We start from the raw sequence: 27,285 nt of genomic DNA on the forward strand, positions 1-27,285 counted from the left end.
CTGTTTATATTGGTATTTTGTTGAGGATTTTTGACTCTTTTTATCAGAAATATTGTCTTGTAGTTTTCTTTTATTATCTTTGGCTTTGGAAATAAGATCAGGCTGGCCTTGTAGAATGAGTTTGGAAGTATTTCCTCTTCTTCAATTGTTAAAAATAGTTTGAGTGGAATTGGTATTAGTTATTCTTTAAATGTTTGGTAGATTTCAGCAGTAAATCCATCAGTTCCCTGGCTTCTCTTTGATGGGAGACTTTTTATTACTGTTTCAATCTATTACTTGTTATTGGCCTATTCAGGTTTTTATTTCTTCACAGTTGAGTTTTGGTAGGTTATATGTTTCCAGGAATTTATCCATTTTTTCCTAGATTTTCCAATTTATTGGCATATAGTTATTCATAATGGTCGCTAATGATCCTTTGTGTATCTGTAGTATCAGTTGTAATGTCATCTTTTTCATCTCTGATTTTATTTAGTTGGGTCTTCTGTTTTTTGTTAGTCTAACTGAAGATTTTAAAATTTTGTTGCTTTTCAAAAAACCAACCTTTTATTTTGTTGGGGTTTTTTGTATTGTTATTTTAGTCTCAATTTCATTTATTTCTGCTCCATCTTTACTCATTTTTTTCCTACTAATTTTAGGTTTGTTTTGTTTTTCCTTTTCTAGTTCATTGAAGTGCAACATTAGGTTGTTTATATTTGGAGTCTATATTTTTAATGTAGGTATTTATTGGTATAGGCCTTTCCCTTAGTGCTACTTTTTCTATATTCCGTGGGTTCTGGCATGTTGTATTTCCATTTTCATTTGTTTCAAGAACTTTTTAAACTTCATTCTTAATTTCTTCATTGACCCATTGGTTATCCAGGAGCATGTTATTCAATTTCCATGTATTTGAATAGTTTCCAACATTTCTTGTTACTAATTTATAGTTTTATTCTGTTGCGGTTAGAAAAGATACTTGATATGATTTTGACTTTTTAAAACTTGTTGAGACATGTTTTGTGGCCTGTCATATGATCTGTCCTGGAGAATGTTCCATGTACTGATGAGAAGAATGTGTATTTTGCAGCAGTTGGATAAAATGTTCTGTGAATATCTGTTAGGTCCATTTGGTCTAGAGTATAGTTTAATTCTGAGGTTTCTTTGTTGATTTTTCGGCCTGAATGATCCACCCATTGCCAAAAGTGAGGTGTTGAAGTCCCTTACTGTTGTTGTATTGTAGTCTACCTCTCCTGTTTAGATCTACTAATATTTGCTATATATATATATACCCTGCTATTTGGTTATATATATTTATAATTGTTATGTCCTCTTTCAGAATTGACTCCTTGCTGAATTATTTTATAACAATTTCCTTTGTTTCTTTATATAGTTTTTCACTTAAAGTCTATTTTATCTGATTGAAGTATAGCTAGTCTTGATCATTTTTGGTTTCCATTTGTATGGAATGCTTTTGGTTTCCATTTGCATGGAATGCTTTTCCCATCCCTTCACTGTTAGTCTATGTGTGTCTCTATAGGTGAAGTGAGTTTATTGTAGGCAACATATAGTTGGGTCTTACTTATTAATCCATTCAGCCACTCCATGTCTTTTATTTGGAGAATTTAGTCCATATACATTCCATGTTATTATTGATAGGTAAGGCCTTCCTACTGCCATTTTATTACTTATTTCCTAGTTGTTATGTAGTGTACCTCCTTACTTCCTTTCTTATTTTTGTGGTTAAGTGATTTTATTTGGTAGCATGTTTTAATTTGCTGCTTTTATTTTTTGTATGTCAATTACAGATTTCTGCTTTAGGTTACTATGAAGCTTACAAAAAACATCCTGTAATTATAACAAGTTATTTAAGGTGATACCAATTAAACTTTTCATTGTAGCAGAAGAAAAGAAATACATCAAAAAGAAAAAAACACATACAGTTTAATTCCCTTCTGTTCCTAATTTTAAATTTTTGATGTCACAAAATCAAAATTTGCCTACCTCAAAAATTTTGTAGTTGTTATTTTTAATAGTTTTGTCTTTTAATCTTCTTAATAAAAATATAAATGGTTTAGATGCCATGATTACAATATAACAATCACATTAGCATTATTTTCCTATGCTTTTAAGAACTTCTTTAGCATTTATCGTAGGATAGGTCTGGTAGTGATAAGTTTTCTCTGGGAAAGTCATCTCTCCTTCATTTCTGAGGAATAACTTTGCTCGGTGCAGTACCCTCGGGGAACATTTTTTTTTTTCCTTCAGCACTTTGAATAATATCATCTCACTCCCTCCTGGCCTGTAAAACTTCTGCTGAGAAGTCTGCTGCCAGGTGTATTTGATGTCCGTTGTATGTTATTTGCTTTTTACTCACTCTCTCACTGTTTTTAGGACCCTGTTTGCCTTTGACCTTTGTGAATTTAATATGTCTTGGGGTCTTCTCACTTGGGTTGAATCTGATCGGTGACTTTTGACCTTTGTGTACCTGGATATTTATATTTTTCTCCAGGTTTGGAAAGTTCTGTGTTATTTCTTTGAATAAGCTTGCTACCTCTTGTCTTTCTCAGTTCTCTCTTTAACTCCACTAACCCAGATATTTGCTCTTTTGATGTTGGTCCATAGGTCCCATAAGCTTTGTTCATTCCTTCTTATTCTTTTTTTTTCTCTTCTGACTGTGTATTTTCAAATAGTCTGTCTTTGAGCTCACTGATCCTTTCTTCTTTTTGATCAATTCCTCTGATATGCTCTATTGCATTTTTCAATTCATTTATTGAATTTTTTACCTCCAGGATTTCTGTTTAATTTTATTTTTTAAATTTTTCTGTGAACTTTCTCTGAGACATTTCTCTGAACTTTCTTGAAGTTCACTGAGCTTCCTTAAAACTGCTATTTTTAATTATTTGTCTGAGAGATCATATATTTTCATCACTTTAGGGCCAGTCTTGGTGCCTTACTTCATCCCTTTGATATCATATTTCCCTGAATGTTCTTGATGCTTGAAGTATGATGATATCTACACATTGAGAGATTAAATATTTTAGTCTTCCTAGTCTGGCTTTGTTTGTGCCTGTGTTTCTTCAGAGGGTCTTCCAGGGATTCTAAGCCAACTGACTATTGTGTTCCCTGTGATCACCACAGTCATCTCAGCATTAGAGGATACTCTATTCCCAGGCTTGCTGTGAGTCTCACAATGGCTTTCTGGCCCAAACGGACCTGGGGAAGACCCAAGGATGGTACTTGTGTTATGTGGGAACACTGGCCACCAGGGACCTGAGTCCTGAAGACTGTCCTAGTGTCCCAGACAAGTATACTTCCCAGCAGGTCTCTGCACAGGTAGGTTGGGTCCCCAACTATAGCAAGAGGGGTAGAAGTTGAGACTGGACCCCTTCAGGATCTGCTGTGGGAAGGAGGCTGATGGGCCTTTATCATTGGCTGAGACAGGCATGTGTTACTCAGCAAGTCTCTGCACAAGTGGAGTAGTTTCTTGCCCATAACAGGAGGAGCTAAAGCCAAGACTGGGCCTCTTCAGGGTCTAGCTATAAGATGGAGGCTGCCCGGGTGCCTGTAGTCCCAGCTACTCGGGAGGCTGAGGCAGGAGAATGGTGTGAACCCAGGAGGCGGAGCTTGCAGTGAGCCGAGATTGCACCACTGCACTCCAGCCTGGGGGACAGGGCGAGACTCTGTCTCAAAAAAAAAAAAAAAAAAAAAAAAAAAGATGGAGGCTGGCATACTTGCCACATTGGCTCGAATGGGCATCTTCTAGTAAGTCCCTGCATAGATAGGATGCTTCCCCAACTATCAGCGGGAGGAGCTGGAGCAGAATCTGGGCCCTCATAAGATCTGCTATGAGACAGATACTGAAGGGCTCAGTCTCAGCTCAGAGGGGTGTGTGTCACCCAGCAAGTTCCTGTAGAGATAGAATAGTTATCTGACTGCAGAGAGAGGGTCTGGAGCTGTGACTGGGCCCTCTTGGGATCTGCTGTGGGATAGAAGCTGGAGAGCCCAGTCTTATATCAGAAGGCGTGTCTTTCCCAGGAGGACACTGCATCAATAGGATAGTTCCACGACTGCAGCAGGAGGTGCGGGACATGCCTCTCTGCGGGTCTTAGCACAAATGGGATAGGTCTTTGACTGTCTTCAGTCTCTTTTGTCTAATATTGGTAGATCCACTCCAACTCTTATGGTTACTGTTTGCCTTATCCACACTTATACGTTTAAATGATTGTTTACTTCTATTTGAAATATATTTGTCATAGGAAGCATATAGTAGAGCCTCACTTTTTTATCCAATCTGACGATTTTTGCCTTTTAATAAGGGTATTTTAGACGATTTCAATTTCATATTATTTATATAGTTTGGTTCAAAATATTACTTTTCTGTTTTCTATTTGTCCCATTTGATCTTTGCTCTCTTTTTTTTTTCTGCCTTCTTTTGGATTAAACATTTAAATGGTTCCAATTTCTATCTTTTGTGGGTTTATTAGCTATTACTTTTATTGTTTAATTATTGCTTTAGTGTTTGTAATATACATTTTTAAGTTACCACAATTTAATTTAAAGTGATATTATACCACTTATATAAGGAATAAAAACCTTACAATAGTATATTTCCATTTCTCCCCTCTGACTTTTGTGTTATTGCTATCAAACATTTTAATTTTACATATGTCATCATTCACACATTACATTATGTTTTTTGTTTTAATAATAATCTTTTAAAGAGATTTAAAGTAATAAAAATTACATGTTTACCCATGTGGTTATCATTTCCAAAGCTCTTCATTCCTTTGTCTATATTCCTTGTGTTTTTGCTTATGGTGACTTCTTTTAGGATTTTTAAGTCTAAAAATGTCTTTATTTCCCTTTTGTTTTGGAATGATACTTTTGCTGGGTGTATATTTCTAACTTGACAGTTTTTAGTACTTTAAAAAACATTGCTCCACTGTCTTCTCACCTGTATTTCCAATGAGAAATCTGCCATCATCCTTATCTTTGTTCCTTTATATGTAATGTGCTTTTTTCCCTCTGGCTCTTTTCAAGATTTTTCTTTATATCACTGGTTTTGGGCAGTTTGGATATGATATGCCTTGATACAGTTTCTTCATTTGTGCTTGGGGCTCACTTAGCTTCTTGGATACGTGGGTTTATGACTTTCATTAAATGTGGGGAAGTTTTAGCCATTATTTTTCTCAAATATTTTATTTGTACCACACTCTGTGTCTTCTCCTTTAGGGACTCCAATTACACATAGCAGACACTGGAAGTTGTCCTACAGCTCTTTTTTTTCTGTTTTTTATTTGTTGTTTTTTTCCCTATATATTTTATTCTGAATAGTTTTATTGCTAGATCTTCAAATTTGCTGATTTTTCATTCTGCAATATCTAATCTGCCATTCGTCTCATCTAGTATATTTTTTTTTTATCTCACACATTGTAGTTTTTATCTCTAGAGGTTCAGTTTTGTGTCTTTTTAAATATATATTCCATGTTTCTACTTAACTTTTTGAACATCTGAAATACAGTTGAAATAACTGTTTTAATAAATAGCTGCTTCTATCAATTCTAACATCTATGCTAGTTCTAGGTTGGCTTCAATTATCTCTTCATTATGGGTTTCATTTTCCCGAGTCTTTACTTTCTAAATATTCTTAAGCTTTGTTTTAGAATGCAGTTGCGTTACTTGGAAACAGTTTGATCATTTTTTTGTTTTGCTTTTAATACGTGTTAGGTGGGATCAGGTCAGTGCTCAGTCTGTGGCTAAGTATGGGAAAGACTTCTGGGTATTCAACCCAATGCCCTGTGAATTGTAAAGTTTTCCAGGCTGGCTGTTAGGAAGCAGCACTATTCCTGGCTTTGTGTGAGTGCTCTGCACCATTATCTCCAATCTTTTTAGGTGGTTAATTTCTGAGCCTTGAATAGTTTTCTCACATGAATGTTGTGTTAGTCCCTTTTGCATTGCTGTAAAAGGATACCTGAGGCTGGGTGATTTATAAAGAGGCTTATTCTGCTCACAGTTCTGCAAGCTATACAAGAAGAATGGCACCAGCATCTGCTTCTGGTGAGGCCTCAGGAAGCTTACGATGATGGTGGAAGGTGAAAGGAGAGTAGGCGGGTCACATGGCAAGAGAGAGCAGGAGAGAGAAGGGGGAAGGTGCCAGCCTCTTCTTAACAACTAGCTTTTGCATGAAGTTAAAGAGCAAGAACTCACTCATTACCATGGGAAGGGCACTAAGCTGTTCATGAGGGATCTACCCCCAAGACCCAAACACCTCCCACCAGGCCCCATCTCCAACACTAAGGATCACACTTCAACATGACGCCTGTGATTCTCAGTGTTGGAACCTGCTGGGAGGTGTTTGGGTCATAGGGGTGGACGACCCATCTCCAACATTGAGGATCACATTTCACCATGAGATCTGGAGGGCACGAACATACAAACTACATCAGATGTGCTGATCAATACTCAGCTGAACCCTTGAGGGACCTTCTGCAAATCTCTAGAGTTCTCTCCTCTGCAGTACTCTGTCTTGTAAATTGTTGCCACCTTGGTCTCCCTGTACTTCAGCAGCAGAAATACTCATGGGCAAGTTACTTAACTTTTCTGAACTGTTATTTTCTCATCGATACAGAAAGGATAATAGTATTTAGCTTATGATTTTATCATGGGAAGTGAATGAGACTGATGTTTGTACAGCACCTGGCACTTGGCAGATTCTCAGCAAATATTTGGGTCTTCCCTGTCTCTGCACCTGGTTGTTATTTCTTCCTGATTTTTGTCTTGGGTTTGCAACCTGATTCCTGGCTGAGCTTGAGGTTGGGTTCTGTATAATGATCAACCAAAGCAGGTAATCACTCGCGAGCCATTCAAATTTTAACTTGATGAGTTTCAGAATTCTGCTATTCAAATGGCATTTAGGTAGAAATGTGTCCTCCTTTAATTTGACATTTATTTTCTCCAAAATCTCATTCAGTTCAACCTGCAAGAATTATTTGAATTCATTTATTTGTAGTGTGAATGTCAGTAGGCTTTAGAAGGTCAGTGGTGCGTGGTGGAAAGGATTTAAGAGGACCAATGCTATTCGAAGCCCCAGCATGATTTTGCCGAAGTTTCCTAGTAGGTCATGAACTTCAACCTTTCACTTCCCCTTTTCATTTTTCCTCAGATTTCCCAAGGAGCTACACGAAGAACAGATGAGTGTTTGTCAGAACTTAACCATTTCTCTTTTATCTTCTCTCTTTTTATAGTGTCTGGAGGTCGCAGCCGCCTGCATCTCATTGATCTCGGCAGCTGTGTGAAAGCTCTTAGCAAAAATCGAGAAGGAGGCTCAGGGCTGTGCCTCTCACTGTCTGCTCTGGGCAATGTCATCCTGGCTCTCGTCAATGGCAGCAAACACATTCCATACAAGTAAGTGACTCTTCTACTCAAAGAATGTGGTGGGGTAAGCATGGTGTGGGACACTTGGTTCAGTGCCATCTGGGGAGAGGTGTGCCACAGAGGGACAGCCTGGACCCCATTATAAGTTCAGTGCCAGAGACCAGCCTTAGCTAACAGTTGTGTAATGCATGATCTCCCAAATTCAAAACTTTTGGAAATACTTAAATGTATTCCATTGTAACTTTAGGCTGCTCAAATTAGAGGAAATAGGAAATTATCTCAGTTGAGGTCTCCACTCGCAAATGAACGTGGTGGGTCATTGTCACCGTAATAAAGATGCACCTGCTTCATAGTGATGAGAGTGAGGGTGGAAGACTGGCTTATCCTTAGGGGTAGGGCCACCAGACTTAACCAAAAAATATAGGATATCCAGGCAAATTCAAATTTCAGATAACCAACAAATAAGGTTGTATTATAAGGATGCACCCCAACATTGCATGGGACACTCCTGGTGACATGTATTTTATCTGGCAACCCAATCTCGGGAGTTTAGAAAGCTGGGGGAGTTAGCACCTGCCTTCCCGTGCAAATGTTTAGTCACTTCCAGGATCCTTCCTGTCTCTTTATTGCTGCTCCAAAACAATTAAATTACAGCCGCTCCTATGTCTGGCAGAGACAAAGCCACTCCACCACCATCACCCCAACTAAGCGTTCTCATTGTACCGTGTGCTGGCAGGCCATTGACTGGCTGTCCAGGCTTCTGCCAAGGCCTAGCTGAGCCTCTTAGTAGCTGCATGAACCTTCATTCTTCCTAAAATGAGGGTTAAAGCTATACATGTTACTTACATCACAGAAATATAAGGCTCAAAATGATAAAACATGTATAAAAGTTTATTGTAGGCTGGGTGTGGTGGCTCACGCCTGTACTCCCAGCACTTTGGGAGGCCGAGGCAGGTGGATCACAAGGTCAGGAGATTGAGACCATCTTGGCTAACATGGTGAAACCCCATCTCTACTAAAAATACAAAAAATTAGCTGGGCGTGGTGATGGGTACCTGTAGTCCCAGCTACTCGGGAGGCTGAGGCAGGAGAATGGTGTGAAACTGGGAGGCGGGGCTTGCAGTGAGCTGAGATGGCACCACTGTACTCCAGCCTGGGCAACAGAGCAAGACTCCTTCTCAAAAAAAAAAAAAAAAAAAAAAAAGTTTATTGTAGAACTTAGGACACTATGGCCAATAACCAATGATGGAAGTCTGGTTACACCTATCTAGTCAAGCCTATCCTCACCTACTTAAAGGAAAAAACATCAGCCTTACAGAGTTGCCGGGAGGTGAGGATTAACCAAATATATGTGGATTCATGGTTCTATCTGTAAAAATCCTACAAAACCTAAGTTACTATTGTGTGGGAGGAAAAAGTCGGGCAGTGTGTTCTATAGTTACTGAGATTCAGGATGAGCGCTGGAGTTTTTCTTCCCCTCAGCCCTATGTTGACGCCAGACCCCCCACCAAATACATTGTGAGTTTATTTTCTACCAGGAGAACCATTACTGGACTGACTTTAGGAGCTTAAATGGTGATTATAATCCTGTCCATCTCATTTCTAAAAATTTGGAATCCTAGTTGGATATACCCAGAAATGGTTTTCCCAGCTCTTATAACAACCCTTTTCTATGGGAAAATATTTTGAGTTGAAGAATTATAGAGTTTCATTTGATGTCATTTCTGTAGTTGAATAAATTCAACTTGTGGGGAAAAAGGGCAGGGTAGGGAAACCGTTGGAGTTGGAGATGAAGGGAAGAGTTACTGGCCCTCACTGGTTTCCATAAAATGAGAATCATGTCTGTTAATGTCATAACTTCATAGATCATGATATAGAGAAAATTCCAAATTGCACCTTATTAGGAGGTCATTGATTACATATTTTACTTATGGCTTTTACACTGTTTCTGCAGGGCGACATGCTTTTATGATTTCTATAAATAGTTGTTGAATTGATAGTGGGAAGATAGATGCATGTAAACATGAAATTATTTTTAATTTAAAGTAACTTCCTTTTAGTTAGAGTTGGGTTTTTTAAAAATGAGTAGGGAAACATTAAAAATTGTTTTTATGGCCCAGCGTGGTGGCTCACACCTGTATTCCTGGCACTTTGGGAGGCTGAGGCGGGAGGATTGCTTGAGCCCAGGAGTTTGAGACCAGCCTGGACAGCATGGCAAAAACCTGTCTCTACAAAAAATACAAAAATTAGCTGAGCATGGTGTTGCATGGTTGTAGTCCCAGCTACTTGGGAGGCTGAGGTGGAAGGGTGGCTTGAGTCCAGGAGGCAGAGGCTGCAGTGAGTTGAGATCGTGCTACTGCAGCAGCCTGGGCAACAGAGTGAGACCCTGTCTCAAAAAAAAAAAAAAAAAAAGTTTGTATTAATCGTTCAAGCTTCTTGTTAATTAAGCATATTTTTAACATGCTGGCCCTACCAACTGGCCACCTGCCCTCCTGGGAGACACCTCCACTCACCAGTCCCTGCAGATAGCTGCCTGCCTTCATTCCAGGAGTCCCCTTCCTTCTATTCTGGCACCAAGAGAGTGATCATCAAAGTGTTTCTGTGTCTCAAGTAAGCAGACGAGCATCCATGCAGTGTCAGCACAAGACCCGTCCTGGAGCTGTCCCGTGGCCTGGCTGAGCTGTTGATGGCGTGGGTACAGGCTCACCAGCTGCCCTTGCCCTGCCCTGCCTAGCACACCTCATCGTGACCTTGCTGGGTTGCCTGGTGGTGGAAACACGGTGGCCCTGGCCATCCAGCCAGCGCTGTCCTTCCCAAAACGTCCATTGGCCAGTGCGTTTGTTCTGTCACCCCTCAGGGTCCTGATGCCCTTTATTGTACGTGATCTTAAAAAGACCCTTGCGGAAACGTGTTCTCCGAGTCTGGACCGCAGCCTAGATTCAATATTTGGCATCTGCAAATTTACATTTACAAAGTGATTCATCAACTAGAAACTGTCCTCTTTTGAGGTACAGGAAGATAAGGCAAAGATTTACCCAAATCACCCAGCCAGTGGGTGGCAGGATCAAACTGCCTCCCTTCTCACAGCTTCAGAGGCCTTGACAGCTCAGAGCCGTCGCTGCAGACCCACGCCCACTTCCCATCGAGCTCTCTGAATGTCGGAGCTGCCTTTGCTGCGCGCGGCAGGGGAGCCCAGCACAGCAGGAAAGCCCCGATTTCTTTGATCAGTTCCATCAGCGCTCTGAAGCCACATTATGCGGCATTTTGTTAGCATACTAAACACCTTCGGGGTGTCAAACCTTGTGTTTGCAGTGGGTTCCTTAGAGAAGGGGAAGCTTCCTGCCCTTGAGGTTTCCTCTTACTCCTCCTGCTCACTTACGGAGGGTTGGGGGGAACAAAAAAAGAAAACCAAATTCCATATTCTCTTTCCTTCCCCCACCCCCCCAAAAAACACAGACACCCCACTACCTCTTCATTTGTCTCCCCAGGCAACTCTGTGCTTGGAACCTGCATTACTCATGCTTGCTCTGGGGAATTCAGTGGAATGTGCAGGCTGTAGCCTGTCTTCATTCCTCTTCATCATTTTACCAGGCTATTTGTCATGTGAGCAAGCTGGAAAGTGAGTTTGGATTCATTACCCATCCCAGGCGTTCCCACAGGCACCCTGCATGTGCGCTGAATGGTTCTGACTTTGCAGATGATACTGCCTTGAAGATGCAGGAGGTGTGGAGTAGGTTTCCGACCTCAGCCATTACACGGCACAGGCACATTACACGGCACAGGCTTGCCGCCCAGTCCAGGCGCCATAAATCAGTCCTAAACGGTGGCAGAATTCAGAAAAGCATGCAGGGAAGGCGGGGAGACCACCAAGGACTCCAACCCCTCGTCAGTTCTGCACTGACAGGCTGCACAAATTACTCTCTAATTTTTGAGAGCCTCCACGTCCAGGGAACCCTGCCCTCATTCGAGCATTTTGACAGTGCATTTGCAAATTTTCTTTATTCGGTACATTCATTTGCTGTTCCTTACTGGTCTTGGGCACCAAGGTGCTAGGAATCTTCCCATTTAATGGATAAGAAAAAATAGGCAGAAGGGTTGAAATGACTTCTCAGGCCAAAACCCAGGGTTGCAGGCACATCCCACAGGAGCTGGGCCCCGGAAGAACCGCCACAAGGATCTGTCAGGGTGAACTGAGCTTCGGCTGACGGGTATTATGTCCCAGCTCATCCGAAGGACCACCGCCTTTCGAGACTCAGGTTCTAACCACGACCCAATTCTCTCAAAATAGAATTTCTGGTTCTCTTAGATGTTGCCTTGTAAAGAAAGGTCACAGGCCCTTAAGAAGCACACCAGTCAGGCAGGCGTCCTTCAAGCCCTGAAGCATTTACCTTCATTGATGGCTGCTACTCCATATGGAGAAAGAATTCCTTTAATGGGTCACATGACCTGTTTCCTTATTTGTCAACATGGTGTTTCTAAACACTGTTTCTAAACAACAGCTAGTTGCTAATGTCTTGGCTGCCCTTTAACAAGAGCTCATGGAAAGTCCTTCTGTGGCCCTCTCATGCTGTGCCTGAGGTGCGTCTCCCAGTCATCTTGAAAAATGGTGCCACATAACCATCCCATCGTGGAAATGATGCCCGGCACCTCCCGCTTACGGGTTGGGTCTATGGTTCAGACCCAGACCTAATCCTTGTTTGTGGAGATCAGTCACGGAGACACTTTGGGTCTCAGCAGCTGTGCTGGGCTCACCTCCTCTCTGTGGGGGAGCCTGAGGCAGTCTATGATCCCAAGCTGCAGGCCACAAGCAAACCCGCAGGCAGCATCCACTTCCAGAAGCCTGTGTTCCACAAAAGCGATGAGGACGCCCATCCTCAGGGGCTATCATGGAAACACTTTTCCTCCTAAGGCCCTAGTGAGGAGTCAGGAACCAAGGTCGTCTTTAAGCTTGTAGCATCGGAGCACACCACTTCATTCAAAGCAGCAGGCAGCACCAGAAGCTCAAGTTCAAATCAGTGACTTGAAAGGAAATGACACTTCATAAGTAGAGGCAGCTTTTTCAAAATGCAAGCACCTCTTCTCATCAAAGAGAGGGTGGGGTGCTGGCACCTGCGGGTCGCACTTGCGGCAGCAGGCCCAGCCTTGGCAGGAACTTCGGGACGAGCCTCCCTGAAGGATGCAGACATTCCCCTCCGTGCCTGGAGAAGTGCTTCCTCGTAGAGCCCATGGAGATTTGGGGTTAGCCTCTCCTTTCTCAGAACTGGAAACCCAATGCTCAAGGTCTGGGAAGCTGGGGAAAGGGGCTCAAGATTGCTGTTAGCTACAGCGGGGTTCCAACCCCCCAGGCCACAGACTGGTACAGGTCCCTGGCCTGTTAGGAACCGGCCCGCACGGCAGGAGGTGAGCAGTGGGGGACCGTGACCGCCTGTGTGCCGTTGGCTGTCTGATCAGTGGTGGCACTGGATTCTCATAGGAACCTCGGGCTATTGTGACCTGCACACGCAAGGGATCTAGCTTGTGTGCTCCTTATGAGAATCTAATGCCTGATGATCTGAGATGGAGCAGTTTCATCCCAAAACCATTCCCTACTCCCATTGGGTCCATGGAGAAATTGTCTTCCACGAAACCTGTCCCTGGTGCCAAAAAGGTAAAAAGGTTAGGGACTGCGGAGCCACAGCATTCAGTTCCCATCTCACACAGGAGAGGAAAGGCTCTTCCTCAGGACTTGGATGGATATTATTTAGACGTACCATGACATTAAGTAGATATTTGTCAGGAAAAATTCAAAGGAGTATCAGTTCTCCAGATTTGTTTAAGATAGCATGAAACAGGGAGAGGTTCATGTGAGAATCTCTGTGTGTGTGTGTGTGTGTGTGTGTGTGTGTGTGTGTGTGAGAGAGAGAGAGAGAGAGAGAGAGACATATGCATATTTAACCTCCTTTAAATGTACATTAATGCTGTATTTTCTCCTCCTGATTTACAGGGAGAATATCAATTTAGAACTATTTGCACAAACTCCAGATACCAGTTTAGAGCATTCCCTGTTTAGAAATAAAATAACCAAAGTCTCAGGTTGCCAGGCAACTGCAGCAATGATAATTCTTAGTATTGCTGCTTTAGAAATACTCATTTTTATACATTTTAATGACAGGATGCAGAGAACGTGAGTTCAGAATGTCGCTGGGACATCGAAGTCCCTTTTCTGTGAGATTTTTAGCATTCTCACTTGCTTTTATTTTTCCCTCTTAGCTCTGTTTGCTTCCTTGGCTAGCGGTATCTTCATATTTAGCTATAGAAATGTTGAGAGATTGTTATTATTTTCTTAAGAGTTGAGGCAGAAGCTGCCACTAAATTAATTCTGCCAGGCTCATTATAGAACCATGCAAGTCACTCAGGGAGAAATGACACCGTCTGGGGATCGGCCGGGGTCACAAACACTGGGTTCAAGCTTTGATTGTTCTGCCGCTGGTTTGACACATGAACTCTACACCTCGTCCTTTTCATTCTCAAGAGGACCACATTCTGGCCCCTCTCAGAGCTTCCCTGAATTGGGAACAGAATATCAGGACCCAGCTCTGTCATCATCTCTTGGCAGCAAAGCCACGGCTCATGTTTTTGTCTGTCCACTGCAGCAGCCGCTGTGGCTTAATGGGACATAATGGTCTCAGGGCTGGGGAGAAATTGGAAGGCGTCTTCCTTTCCCTTTTGGCCTTTCAAGTTTATCTTCCTTTATGTCTAATGTCTGGGGTTATTATTAAACTTTTTCCAAATTCTGAACCAATGATCAAATAGATACAAGAGTATGATTGAGAATGAAACCCTGCAAATCCTAGCAGAGTGGGAAAGGGTAGACAGCCCCTTCCCCAACCCCATGGCCTGAGTGGAGGAGAGAATGGCGTGGCCTGCAGGGGAGGGACAGGCAGACAGTGCCAGCTGTCACACCCAGGCTCACGTTCACCGGCCTCAGCAGTCAGACCTTCTTCCCTCCTCCCTTGGAAGAAGTGAATAGAAGGGCAGAACCGAGAGCGGAAACTCTGTCTTGATCTTGCTAAAGGGGTAGAAGTTCCTAATTCTGGACTTGCTGGACCACAGGGAGGAGGAGGAAATGATTTCTCATACTTATTTCCTGGCTTTTCAGCTACACTGAAGGTAGTTAGCACGGTGCCTAAATGAGCCCCCGGTGAGAGTATTTCACATCGTGAACACCACAGCTCCGGCATTGTTCCTACTGTGCCTCACGAGCTCTGCTAAATGCCTTATGGATATTTAATTCTGACAACCTGTGACATAGGTACTGTAGTAATCATACTAGTATCACAGATGGGGAAACTGAGACACAGAAAGGTGAGTATCTTGTCCAAGTTCACACAGCTAATAGGCAACAGGGCCTCACTGCCTCCCAGCTTATCACCCTCACCGAGTACAGTTTCTGGAATATTGTGGTGCTCGGTCAACATTTGTTGCAATGACAACAGAGGATCAAACATACCAGCAAAGCTTGCACATGTGTAGTTGATTATAAGTAAAAACACAGGCTGGGCACAGTGGCTCACACCTATAATCTCAGCACTTTGGAAGGCCTAGGCAGGAGGGTCACTTGAGCCCAGGAGTTTGAGACCAGTCTGAACAACATAAGGAGACCTCGTCTCCACACAAAAAAAATTAAAAAACTAGCTGGGCATGGTGGCTCATACCTGTAGTCCAAGCTACTTGGGAGGCTGAGGTGGAAGGATCGCTTGAACCCAGGAGGTTGAGGCTGCAGTAAGCTATGATCACGTCACTGCACTCCAGCCTGGACAACAGAGCAAGATCCTGCCTCTAAGTGAATGAATGAATGAATGAATGAATGAATGAATGAAGGCACAGACCCGAGGGGTAGGGCTGATGGTAGCCAATTCATACATTCAGGTCAGTTTTCTGGTCTTACCTGTTTCTGTGATTGCTAAGCCAGGCTGATGGCTAGATACCTATGGCAATGAAGAATGTGAAATTACGAAAGGTAAAAAAGGGAAATAAGTCTTCCTTTCAGGACCCAAGCTACTTATCAGGGCTAAATCAAAAATACCAAGTAAGAATGTAATGATGAGGGGCGGGGGGGAGGGGGGGCAAAAAATAAAATTAAAAAGAATGTAACAACCAATGAGACGCTCCTGACTTTGAACCTGTGTGCAGGGCTCCAGGTAGGTTAGAAGGCGTCCTAACCTCAGTAAATGGCTGTCAGTGGGGCCTGACAGTCTGGGTCCCATGTTCTGGGCACCACCCATGGAGAGTATCCTCTCATGAAAAGGCTCAGCCTATTTCATGAGCCTTAAAAAAAAAATCTCTATAATCTTTCTCGTGAAAGAGCCTGAAAGTTCATGGAGCCACTTCCCACGCCGCACTGATGGGAGAAACTGAGGGACACCACCAGGCTTTCTCTGGCTCCAGGACCCCCACGAAGGCCTCCTGATTTATCTGGGGCAGCTCCTGCATGAGAAGCATGACCGTTTCCCACAGTGGAGAACCAGACGCTGGGCACAGCCCACTTGATCAGACAGCTTCCATCTCCCGCCCCTCCTGGGTGTGCAGAGGCATTCCTGAGTGAATAGGTTCAGGTCAGAGCAGGAGAGGTTATCGCCCAGGCTGTGCCTTGAAGCTTTGCTGAGTACAAGAAAGGTAAGGAAGAGATAAGCAAGAGGTGAGAATGATGGCAGGGCTGGCAAGTGAGATCATGAGCTTTTCCTCAAACATCTGGCTAGGAATAGAAGCTTTGGGAAATTCCACAATTGGCAGATTAAGATGATCAACCTCTCAGCTGGAATTTGTGAAGTTTCTTCAGACTGAGCTCACAGAGAAGTATGTGTAGTGGAATCGCTGTGCTTTCTAAAGAGATGGATTTTGCAACCTGCACTGCTGAGCTAGTGCTGAGCTGAGGCCAGTCGCGATGGATTTTAGCGCCCCTGCCACGGCTAACCTCACACACTCAGACGCTCTCCCCGAGCTTTTCATTTCTCCATCAGCAAAATCACAATCATTCTTACTCCTTGTCCACCTCAGAAACATATTGTAGGTTCCATGGAGACGATGTCTGTGGTAGACAAAGAGACGTGCTTCAAAGGCACAAAGGTCACTGTTTTATCATCTTTCAGAATCATGTAACCCACATGATTCTGCCACCATCCTGTCTTCTGTGCATTCCTTGACTTTGAAAGTATGCATCTTTTCTTTTGACCAAGTGGATAATTACCGTCTATCGAAATGAACCCTCAGGCATTTATTCAATGAGAGTTTGTGTGCCTAACACACAGCGTGGCTGCCTGATACAGATATTTGGTTTAAGAGAATTCTACAGGCTCTGCACGAAAGTGAAGTCATGATATAAGAAGGCAAAGGACTCTGCCCTCCAACAGTCCAGTGGGCCTGAGAATGAACCTGGGGTGGGGGTCCGATGCTGCTGCATCCCCAGTTGTATCTGTGTATCCCAGTGACTGGGGCGTGACTTGAATATTTAAAGATACTCCTTTTTCATACAGCCTTTAAATGCAAGCTGAGTACTTCTGCTGCACAGCCAGAGGGGTGGTATGTTTGTAATGCTAAGTAAAACTTGTCTGTGTTGGACTTAGTGAGAGAATGGTTTCCGTTCAGAGATTGTCAAGGCCAACTTTGATATAAATTTCACTTTACATTTTACACCCCATGTGACTCATAACATTTAACTCTGTCATCCATAGAACTCAGTGCTATTCTGATCAGCACTGAGTTCTGGCCCAAAAGAACTGGTGGACGAATTTAAGGAACTGGTTCTATTATAAGCCTAATTTAAGTCACCAAACATACGAGAAAATAATTTGAGAAATGTATAGCAGAAATCTAAGTTTTCCATTTATTCATTTACTCAAAAATACCCTACAATAAATACCAGGAATGTAACAGATGATCTGCATTCTTGGGCAACTTACAGTGTAGTAGGGATACAGACATTGAGCACCGAGTAGCTTATAATATACGCACATCAGCGCTGAACTGGCACTAAGGGAAGAAGGGGCCGGGTGGGGCTGAGGAATGTCACAGAGTGGTGATTCTCAAGCTCTCTCCTCCTCAAGTCCCCCTCATTCTCTACTCAAGCTCATCTGTGTCTTCCAAAGTTTGCCACAGTCCATCCTGTAAACGCCTGAGTCATTCACAGCGTTCTGTCATTCCCTGCTTTGATATAGAGATGATCCAACACAAATCATGACAAACCACTGAGCCAAATGTAAGACTCCGAATCCACAGCTGAGTGTGATCTTTAATGACGACTAATCATCATATCACAAGTTGTGTCGTAACCAGAAAGAAAACAGCCAAAGAAGGAGGGCTTTAGGTTGGTCTGGGGACAGTGCGGAGAGCCCGAGATGCCCTTGGGCACCCACAGAGGGCTGTGATTATTCAAGGATGGCTTGATTTAGGCACAATTAGGCATCGGACAGGATGGAGCATACAAATGCTTTGGGGATTAATTCATTAAAAATCTGTCTTGAACTTTAATGGAGCTTCAGTCAGAGTATCCAACCATACATTCTCACTTGTTTCACAACTGGTTCAGGCCCAATTGAGCATTAACAGATTTTTTTTTTTGTTCATGCAAATGAGGTGATAATTCATTTCGTGTGTAATTGAACAATTTTTGAATAGTTACATTTGTGGAGTAGTTAAGTTGTATCAAATTGTCTGATGTACCTAGTAATTTTGTAACTAAAACAGAGCTGAATTTCATTTTGATATAACAAAAGGAGAACCAAAGAAGTAGAGGTGGTTTGAGGAATAGTAGGCTTTTAAGAGACTTTATGATATTCTGTTCTTTAGGGCAATGACCACAGTTGCTGTTTCTTTTTATCCTCACTATTCTTTCTTTTCTCTCCCTACCGATGAGATCAATGAAAATTTGGGGGCATTTCTAGATTTGGCAGCTTCCCATTTATAAGCATACTTTTTTTAGTTTTGTGCCCTGACATGCCCTTTTTTCTGTGTCTGTCTTTAAAACACCGCGTTGCTGTCTTTCAAACCACTTATCAAGGGTTGTTTCTCCCATGAGACCTTGTCATCCCTGAGCCTGAAATCGCATGCTGAGAACTAATTGCAATCGCTGTATACATTGAAGGTATTTTCATATCGTTTCCTGAACAAAGTTCACTGCTCCCTTCGTTAAGGGCACCTGCCATATCCACTGTTTCCTTCGGAGAACTCTTTTGGTGAAGACGGGATTTTCGTTTTCTTTACACTCCACATAGCTGCCAGAAGGCCCCTTTAAAATGCAAATCTGATGTCTCTCAGTCTTTACAACCTTCAGTGGCTTCCTGTTGGCTACAGGATAGTTGAAACCCTTTTGTGGCCTATGGAGCTCTTCCGAATTTGGGCCACACCTACCTTTCTGACCACAGAAACTACACAGAGATGACTGAACACCCCACCCCCTCTCACAGCCACGTGCTTTGCCGATGCTGTTTCTTCTGCTTCCAGTGGCTGTTCATTCACTCACTCATTCATTCATTCAGATGTCATCTCTTCTGCTTCCAGTGGCTGTTCACTCACTCATTCATTCATTCAGATGCCATTTCTTCTGCTTCCAGTGGCTGTTCATTCACTCACTCATTCATGCATTCAGATGCCGTTTCTGCTGCTTCCAGTGGCTGTTCACTCACTCACTCATTCATTCATTCAATCAGTAGTTACCAAGAACATAGCCTACCCCAGTACTGTACTGGAGCTCCTCCTCCATTTGTGAGATTCTTATGTCTCTGACATGTTTTGATTGGAAGGTGTGTTGCATATACACATGGAGAAACACATCTGCTCAGTCTATAGAATGACAAAAAAATCTGTGTGCCCACCACCCAGGTTAGGAAATAGAACATTCCACTAGCTCAGGTGCCCTTGTGTGATCGTCTGCCTTCCGTCACCCTCCCGCCTGTTCCAGAGGTGACCACAGTGCTGAATTTTGTTTTTGATCCTCTTGCTTGTCTTTTAAGTTTTACCACCTAAGTATGTGTCCCCCCAAAACATACTGTTTAGTTTTGTCTGCTGTTGAACGTTACATAAATGAAGTCATACTCTATTCTATGCCCTTCCATACCTTCTTTTGATCAGTATTTCATTTTTGAGATCTGTCTTGATGGGCACAGCTACAGGTTCTTAATCTTCATTGCTGTATTTTTCCATGGTAGATGGATATTGCGAAATATTCTTCTGTGGGTGGATTTCTACCAAGTTTTTAAAAACTGATTGTTGAAGTTAATCGAACGTATTTCTGCATCTAATGAGATGCTCAATTGGTTCCTCCATTAATCGTTTAATATGGTCAATTACGTTGTGAGTTTTCTTTTCTTTTTGAGACAGGGTGTCACTCCATCACCCAGACTGGAGTGCAATGACACAAACAAGGCTCACTGCACTCCCAGGCTCAAGGGATCCTCCCACCTCAGCCTCCCAAGTAGCTGGGACTACAGGTGTGCACCACCGTGCCTGGCTAATGGTTTATATTTTTGGTAGAGATGGGGTTTTGCCATGTTGCCCAGGCTGGCCTTGAAATCCTGACTCAAGCAATCCGCCTGCCTTGGCCTCCCAAAGTGCTGGGATTACAGGTGGGAGCCACTGCGCCCAGCCAATCAGTTTTCCATTAATAAGACTAAAAATTCTTGGATTCCTTCCTGCTTATTCTTTGAGGCTTATCTCAAATGTTATCTCCCCTCTCAACCTTCTCTGCTCTCCTTTCCCATCTCCTAATTCTTTGCTCCAGGAAAGTTGTTTCCATCTTCCAACTCAATGGCATTCTGTAGGTATTTTAATGTAGGCACTTGTATTTTAAATATTTGTTTACATGCATCTCTCCTATCATATGAGCTCATCTAGCTAATGATGGAGGCCACACGCAGTGGCTCACACTTGTAATCCCAGCACTTCAGGAAGCCAAGGCAGGAGGATCACTCGAGCCCAAGTTCAAGACCAGCCTGGGCAACATAGTGAGACTCCATCTATACAAAAAAAAAAAATTTAAAGTATATTAGCCATGCGTTGTGGCGTGTGCCTGTAGTCCCAGCTACTCGGCAGGCTGAGGTGGGAGGATTGCGTGAGCCTGGGAAGTTCAGGCTGCAGTCAGCTATGATCATGCCACTGCACCTCAGCCTGGGCAACAGAGCAAGACCCTGTCTCAAAAAAAATAATAATGATGGAATCTTGTTCTTCACCTTCCTTATGATTTTGCACTAATCTGAATGAAACCAGCCTGATCTAAACCCTGCATCTTTAGTAATAGATGTGAGTCTGACACTCACCTTCAACTTTGTGGTAGCCTGCCCAGCTTCCCAGAGGACACCTTTGTGCCCACAGGCTTCCTGTGGCCATCGGAGCCCCAATCTAAACTAGGATAAAGTATATGTTTTGTGGTATTGTCACCTGTTTAGGATGAGAAGAGGCACTGAAGCTATAATCCTATTTTCTGAGCCAGATAAAATAGCAAAAATATATTTGCTGTACCGGGTTATTTTGACAAGTTTATCAAGCACCTTCAAAATAGACAGTACTAGTGTAAGCATTAGGGCTAATGCAGAGAGCTTTTGCACCAGTAGGACAGAGGAAAAAATGTACACAAATTAGAGGGCAAGGCATAAAGCAGTTAAAAGTCACATTATCAAGTACATTCAAGGAAAGAGGTAAGCAATTCCAGCAAGTAGGCTGGGCGCAGTGCCTCACGCCTGTAATGCCAGCACTTTGGGAGCCCAAGGAGGGCAGATCATTTGAGGTCAGGAGTTTAAGACCAGACTGACCAACATGGCAAAACCCAATATCTACTAAAAATACAAAAAAAAAAAAAAAAAAAGCCAGGCGTGGTGGAACATGCCTGTAATCTCAGCTACTCAGGAGGCTGAGGCAGGAGAATCGCTTGAACCCGGGAGGTGGAGGTTGCAGTGAGCCGAGATCACGCCATTGCACTCCAGCCTGGGCAACAGAGCGAGGCTCCATCTCAGAAAAAAAAGTTCCAGCAAGTCATCTGTGAATATTTTTTCTATGACAATAATAATAAATACAAGATGCAGGTATAGATTCCTATTTATGACTACAGCTCTCCACGTGTCTAGAATTTGGTGGAAGCAAATATGTCTTCGAATTTACCCCAAAACTTGAGTTACTGAAACTACCTGTTAGTAATAGTCATTTATCACATGGATTTGGCGCTGGTGTCCTAAGGATATAAGTACAGGGAAGTTCTGGGCATGCATTCGCGCTCTAAGGAAAGGCCTTCACTGGTTCATGTCCCCGGGTTTGGGGTGGTAGCCTACCATTTGATATCATACTGAGCTCCCTAATTTTGAGCTACATCTAGAAGACCATGTGCCTGGTGCCAAGAAGGACACTTAGACTATGTGTGGATGGAGCTGCATCAGCCGTTCTCATGAACGTTTTGCAAAAGACCATTGTGAGTGAGTGAGATGGGAGTTTCTCTGTTTTCAAGCCCAGGACCCTGACTGCTGGTGTGTCCCTCTTCTGAGTCATTCAGCCTTGACCCACTCTAGGGAACCGGAGGAATCCGCAGCCCAGAGCTCTCCCACGGTGGCCTGTTTGACAGTCACATTCTGAAAAAGCAAACCTCTTGGCTTGATTCTTTTTTATTATTATTTAAGTTTAAGGGTACATGTGCACAACGTGCAGGTTTGTTACATATACATACATGTGCCATGTTGGTGTGCTGCATCCATTAACTCATTTAACATTACATATATCTCCTAATGCTATCCTACCCCCTCCCCCCACCCCACAACAGGCCCCGGAGTGTGATGTTCCCCTTCCTCTCTCCATGTGTTCTCATTGTTCAATTCCCACCTATGAGTGAGAACATGCGGTGTTTGGTTTTTTGTCCTTGCGATAGTTTGCTGAGAATGATGGTTTCCAGTTTCATCCATGTCCCTACGAAGGACATGAACTCATCATTTTTTATGGCTGCATGGTATTCCACGGTGTATATGTGCCACATTTTCTTAATCCAGTCTATCGTTGTTGGACATTTGGGTTGGTTCCAAGTCTTTGCTATTGTGAATAGTGCTGCAATAAACATACGTGTGTATGTGTCTTTATAGCAGCATGAGTTATAATCCTTTGGGTATATACCCAGTGATGGGATGGCTGGGTCAAATGGTATTTCTAGTTCTAGATCCCCTGGGGAATCGCCACACTGACTTCCACAATGCTTGAACTAGTTTACAGTCCCACCAACAGTGTAAAAGTGTTCCTATTTCTCCACATCCTCTCCATTGGCTGGATTTCTTGCTGGAATAATGAAACCCAGCTCAGCCCCTGCTTGACAATTGCCTTTGGGAAAAAGGCAATAGCCACCTTGAAATACCATTCAGTTGGACCTTTCCAAAAGCCACAGGTTTTTCTTCACCAAAGTCCTTCATTTGAGCCTATAATCTGTGAATGAAAAGACGATGATTCCTCTAAAGGCCTTTTGGTTGGAGTCAGAGTCACCCTTTGAGCCTTGAGTTCTCTGTCCAGGGACCTCTCCCATGTGGTCTTCGAGTCATGGGTGTTGTGCAAAAGCAACAGGCCTAGCAGAGCTACCAGCCTGGGAGCATTTGCAGTGTGAGCCCAGGCTCTCTACAGGACGAAGATTCTCTTTTCACCCTCATGTCAACCTCACGTCAAGATGGGAGATAAAGAATAGCAAAGTAGGGCTAGCTGTAAACTCTGGCTACCTTCTGCAGGTATCCGGGGATAGATGCTGTGATTACTCCTGTTTTATAGGTGAAGAAACAGGTGCGAGAAGCCCACATCCCATGCACAGCACTGGCAAGCTGGGATTCAAACACAGTCGGGCTCCAGCGCCTTCCCTTTCAGTCCCCACATTAGCCTCTGGATGAGGTGTGGGGAAAAGCACACAGATCAGACTGGGGGGACCTGAGTTCCAGCCCCAGCTCCTCACCTGCTGCCTGTGTGACCTGAGAGTCCCGAGGCTCCATCTGTAAAATTCAGAGGGGGTGGCAGACAGCTCATCATAGGAGTGAATGAGATCGTGCAGATGAAGGTATTTGGTACACTGAAGAGCTCTGAGAATGATGACGATGATGTGCACGTCTCTTCCAGGACTTTTTGTGTGGCTTTTGTAGTATAATACAGACTCTGGCACATGGGTGTTCACACTTAGGATATGACCAGCCTCACAGCTAAGTCACTTAGCATATGGTAACAGCAAACCCAAGTTTGTGAAGCAGAACTTCCCATTGCCTTCTTGATTGTCGAGTTTGACCCTAGCCAGCATCCTCTGATACACTGAAAAGAGACTCTGTGTGTCCAGAGGCAGCTGAGCTTTTGTCTCCGGCCAACCTCACATTCAACCCACTATCCTCCGTCTTGTTCCTCCACGAGGAAAGGGACATGAATGCCTATAGGCCATCAGAGATGCAGGTGAAACAAACCTCAGTGCATCATTGCACGGGGCCAGACCGGGGGGGCCAGTGTTTCCCTGCAGAATCTGGAGGACAGCTGTGCCAGCCACGTGTCCAGGCCCAGGATCCACAATAGGAAAGGGGTTGCTAATGCATTTCAAACTATCTCTAAAGTTGTGAGTGCAAATGGCAAAATCCTGTCATGTCCAGCCTTCTTGCTATATACATTTGAGTAGAAAATGACACGAGCCAGAAGCTCCAAGGCCTGAGATCCAGAGCATAAACTCCCGCTGTCATGTTGAGGCTGGGGCAGTCCAGTCGCAAGCAGTGCTCCAAAGGAATGCGGTAGGCCGTTCTCGTCTTGCCGTAAAGAAATACCAGAGGCTGGGTAATTTCTAAGGAGAAAGGTTTATTTTTGGCTCACAGTTCCACAGGCTGTACAGGAAGCGTGGTGCCGGCATCTGCTTCTGGTGAGGCCTCGGGAAGCTTCTAATCAAGATGGAAGGTGAAGGGGGAGCAGATGTGTTACATGGCAACACAGGGTGCAAGAGAGAGAAGGGGGAGGTCCCAGACTCTTTGAAACAGCCAGATCTCGTGTGAACTAATAGAGCGAGAACTCACTCATCAACGGGATGGCTCTAAGCCATTCAGGAGGGATCTGCCCCCAGGATCCAGCCACCTCCTGTCAGGCCCCACCTCCAACACTGGGAATCACATTTCAACATGAGCTCTGGAGGGTACCAACATCCAAACCATATGGGGCTCTATCGTTTTTGAGATTTTACTCACTGGGCGAAAACGTAGAGCCCCCTCGGCTGGGCTGATATGATTCGTTCCCGTTTCCTGGGCACCCAGGTGTGCAGGGCCAGGAGATGAGCCTCTTGTGACAACTAAGCCACCTTGACGATGGCTTTAACTCGGGGCCTGGAAGTCAGACTCGCATGCTTTGAGGATATTTTTATGGTGGTGTCAATTGTTATGAGGGTTGTTCTTCTTTCTCTTGGTACTTCTCAGCCGCATTACTTCTCTGTGCCAAACTGTGCCAGGAAATCACTGACTTTATCATCATGCTCATCATCATCATCGCCGTCACTCAAACTTTAGTAGTGCAGTGCAGTGCTTGCTAGCGCCAAGCTCTAGACTCGGTTCTTTATATATGCTCAGTCATCGCATGTTCGTGGCAGTCTCATAGGACCAGTACTACAAATGTGTCTAAGGAGGTTTCCTCAAAATTTCCTTTGTCACAGCAGCCTGGAGCATGCAGAAGCAGGTAACAGAAATACCAGCAGCCACTCTTGACTCATCACTGATAGTGGAACTGGTAAGGGACAAACTTGTAAAAGAGCAAAGTTAGATTTCTGGGCCTCTCACCACCTCCCCACTCAGTGCTGTGCCCCCACCCCACAGGTACCCGATAACTCCGTGATCTTCAAGAATGCCCCGTGCTGCCACCTTCCACCCCCATCCTCCTGCCTGTACCTTGTTGCAAATCCCCAACGCCCTGGGCCTCAGTTGACTCTACACCTAGCCCAAAAGGCATCTTCCCTGCGGGTGCTCTTTCCCATGAAGCCCTGTGGTAAGGTCATGTGCTGTCTTCGGTCAAATCAAAACCCCAATATCTGATAAGAGTCTAATGATATATGAGAGTTCCCACTATTCGCAACCTTGTCAATGTTTGTATTGTTTGATTTTTAAAGTTTTTGGCCATCAGGTGAATATTTAATGGTATGTCATTGTCATTTTAATTTGCAATTTACTTGATGACTGCTAAGGTTGAGTATCTTTTCGTGTTTATTATTCTCTTTTTGTATAGCTCTTATTCATGTCTTTTGCCTGCTTTTCTGTACAGTTGCTTAGCTTTTGTTTATTGATTCATAGGAATTCTTTGTAAACTCTGGATACCTTCTGCAGGCCCCACTCATTGAGCCCCCACTGACCAGGAACGATCTTTCAGTCATTTAAGTGTTTGTGGAGCTGTCTCTGGGCTCTCTAGCCCTGCGCCATTACCACAGTCTTAATAACATTGTCCTTTGCTAATTTTCTTTATGGCATGTTCATTTTCCATTTATTAATTTCTGTTCTTCGCTGTTTTTTTCTGGGGGGGGGTGGGTAGGGGAGAGTAAGGTCTTGTCACCAGGCTGGAGTGCAGTGGGGTGATCTTGGCTCACTGCAACCTCCACATCCCAGGTTCAAGTGATTCTCTTTTTTTTTAGGGGGGAGACTAAGGTCTTGTCACCAGGCTGGAGTGCAGTGATGTGGTCACAGCTCACTGCAGCCTTGATCTCCCGGGCTCAATGGCGATCCTCCCACCTCAGCATCCTGAGTAGCTGGGACTACAGGTGTGCACCGCCACGCCTGGTTAATTTTTTAAACAACTTTTTGCAGAGAGACAGGGTCTCGCTCTGTTGCCCAGGCTGGTCTTGAACTCCTGAGCTCAAGTGATCCTCCCATCTCGGCCTCCCAAAGTGCTGGGACTACAGGCATGAGCCACCGCACCCAGCCCTACTTTGCCATTCTTTATCTCCCATCTTAAGGTGGCAACTTAGCTTAGCAGTTTCCCCTTCTTGTTCTATAAGCACCTACATTGCTCTCTAAGTACTGCTTTGTCTGTATCCTCAAGTTCTGGTAATGACAGGTATTTTCACTATCATTCGCTCAAAACATTTTCCATTTCTCATTTTAATTATTATTATCATTTTTTGAGACAGGGTCTCATTCTGTCACTGAAGCTGGAGTGTAGTGGTGCGATCTTGGCTCACTGCAGCCTTGACCTGCTGGGCTCAAGCAATCCACCTGCCTCAACTTCCTGTAGCTGGGACTACAGGCACGTGCCACCATCCCTGGCTTGTTTTTCTTTTCTTTTTTGGAGACAGAGTCTCACTCTGTTGTCCAGGCTGGAGTGCAGTGGCAGGATCTTGGCTCACTGCAACCTCTGCCTGCTGGGTTCAAGTGATTCTCATGCCTCAGCCCCCCGAGTAGCTGGGATTATTGGCGCCTGCCACCATGCCCAGCTAATTTTTGTATTTTTAGTAGAGATGGGGTTTTGCCACGTTGCCCAGACTGGTCTCTCAAACTCCTGGCCTCCAGTGATCCACCCCCTGCCTCAGCCTCCCAAAGTGCTGGAATTACAGGTGTGAGCCATCGCGCCTGGCCCATTTTAATTATTTTGTCATCCATGGGTTATTTAGAAATGTATTTACTACTCGCCACAGTTAAGTTACTTGGAAGTTGTTCCTTCTGAGCCTTTTAAGCCCTGCAAAGGCGGGTGCGGCACAGCCTAGGGCTGCTTTGACCCCACTGTTAGCGCAGTATCCTTCTGAGGACTCTGAGGAATGATTTACATATACTCACATATATATGTACACCCATAATATACACCATATATATACCCAATGATATATACAATATACACACATACCCAATATGTGTATACACCCAATGTTATATATATACACACACACCCAATATATATACACCCAATGATATATATATACACACACACACCCAATATATATATACACCCAATGATATATATATA

General features: G+C 43.8%; 1 protein-coding gene across 2 annotated transcripts in view; it reads left to right on the plus strand.

Annotated features, from left to right (window-relative positions):
* KIF26B (kinesin family member 26B) overlaps positions 1-27,285 on the plus strand; it is a 568,473-nt gene that overhangs the window by 497,450 nt on the left and 43,738 nt on the right. For both annotated transcript variants that reach the window (XM_032136981.2, XM_058430513.1), the window contains one exon: positions 7,221-7,380. In XM_032136981.2, coding sequence (XP_031992872.1) covers positions 7,221-7,380 — 160 coding nt within the window. The remainder of the gene's footprint in view (positions 1-7,220; positions 7,381-27,285) is intronic.

Source organism: Hylobates moloch, unplaced genomic scaffold (genome assembly GCF_009828535.3).
Source record: "Hylobates moloch isolate HMO894 unplaced genomic scaffold, HMol_V3 SCAFFOLD_18, whole genome shotgun sequence".
Lineage (NCBI taxonomy): Eukaryota > Metazoa > Chordata > Mammalia > Primates > Hylobatidae > Hylobates > Hylobates moloch.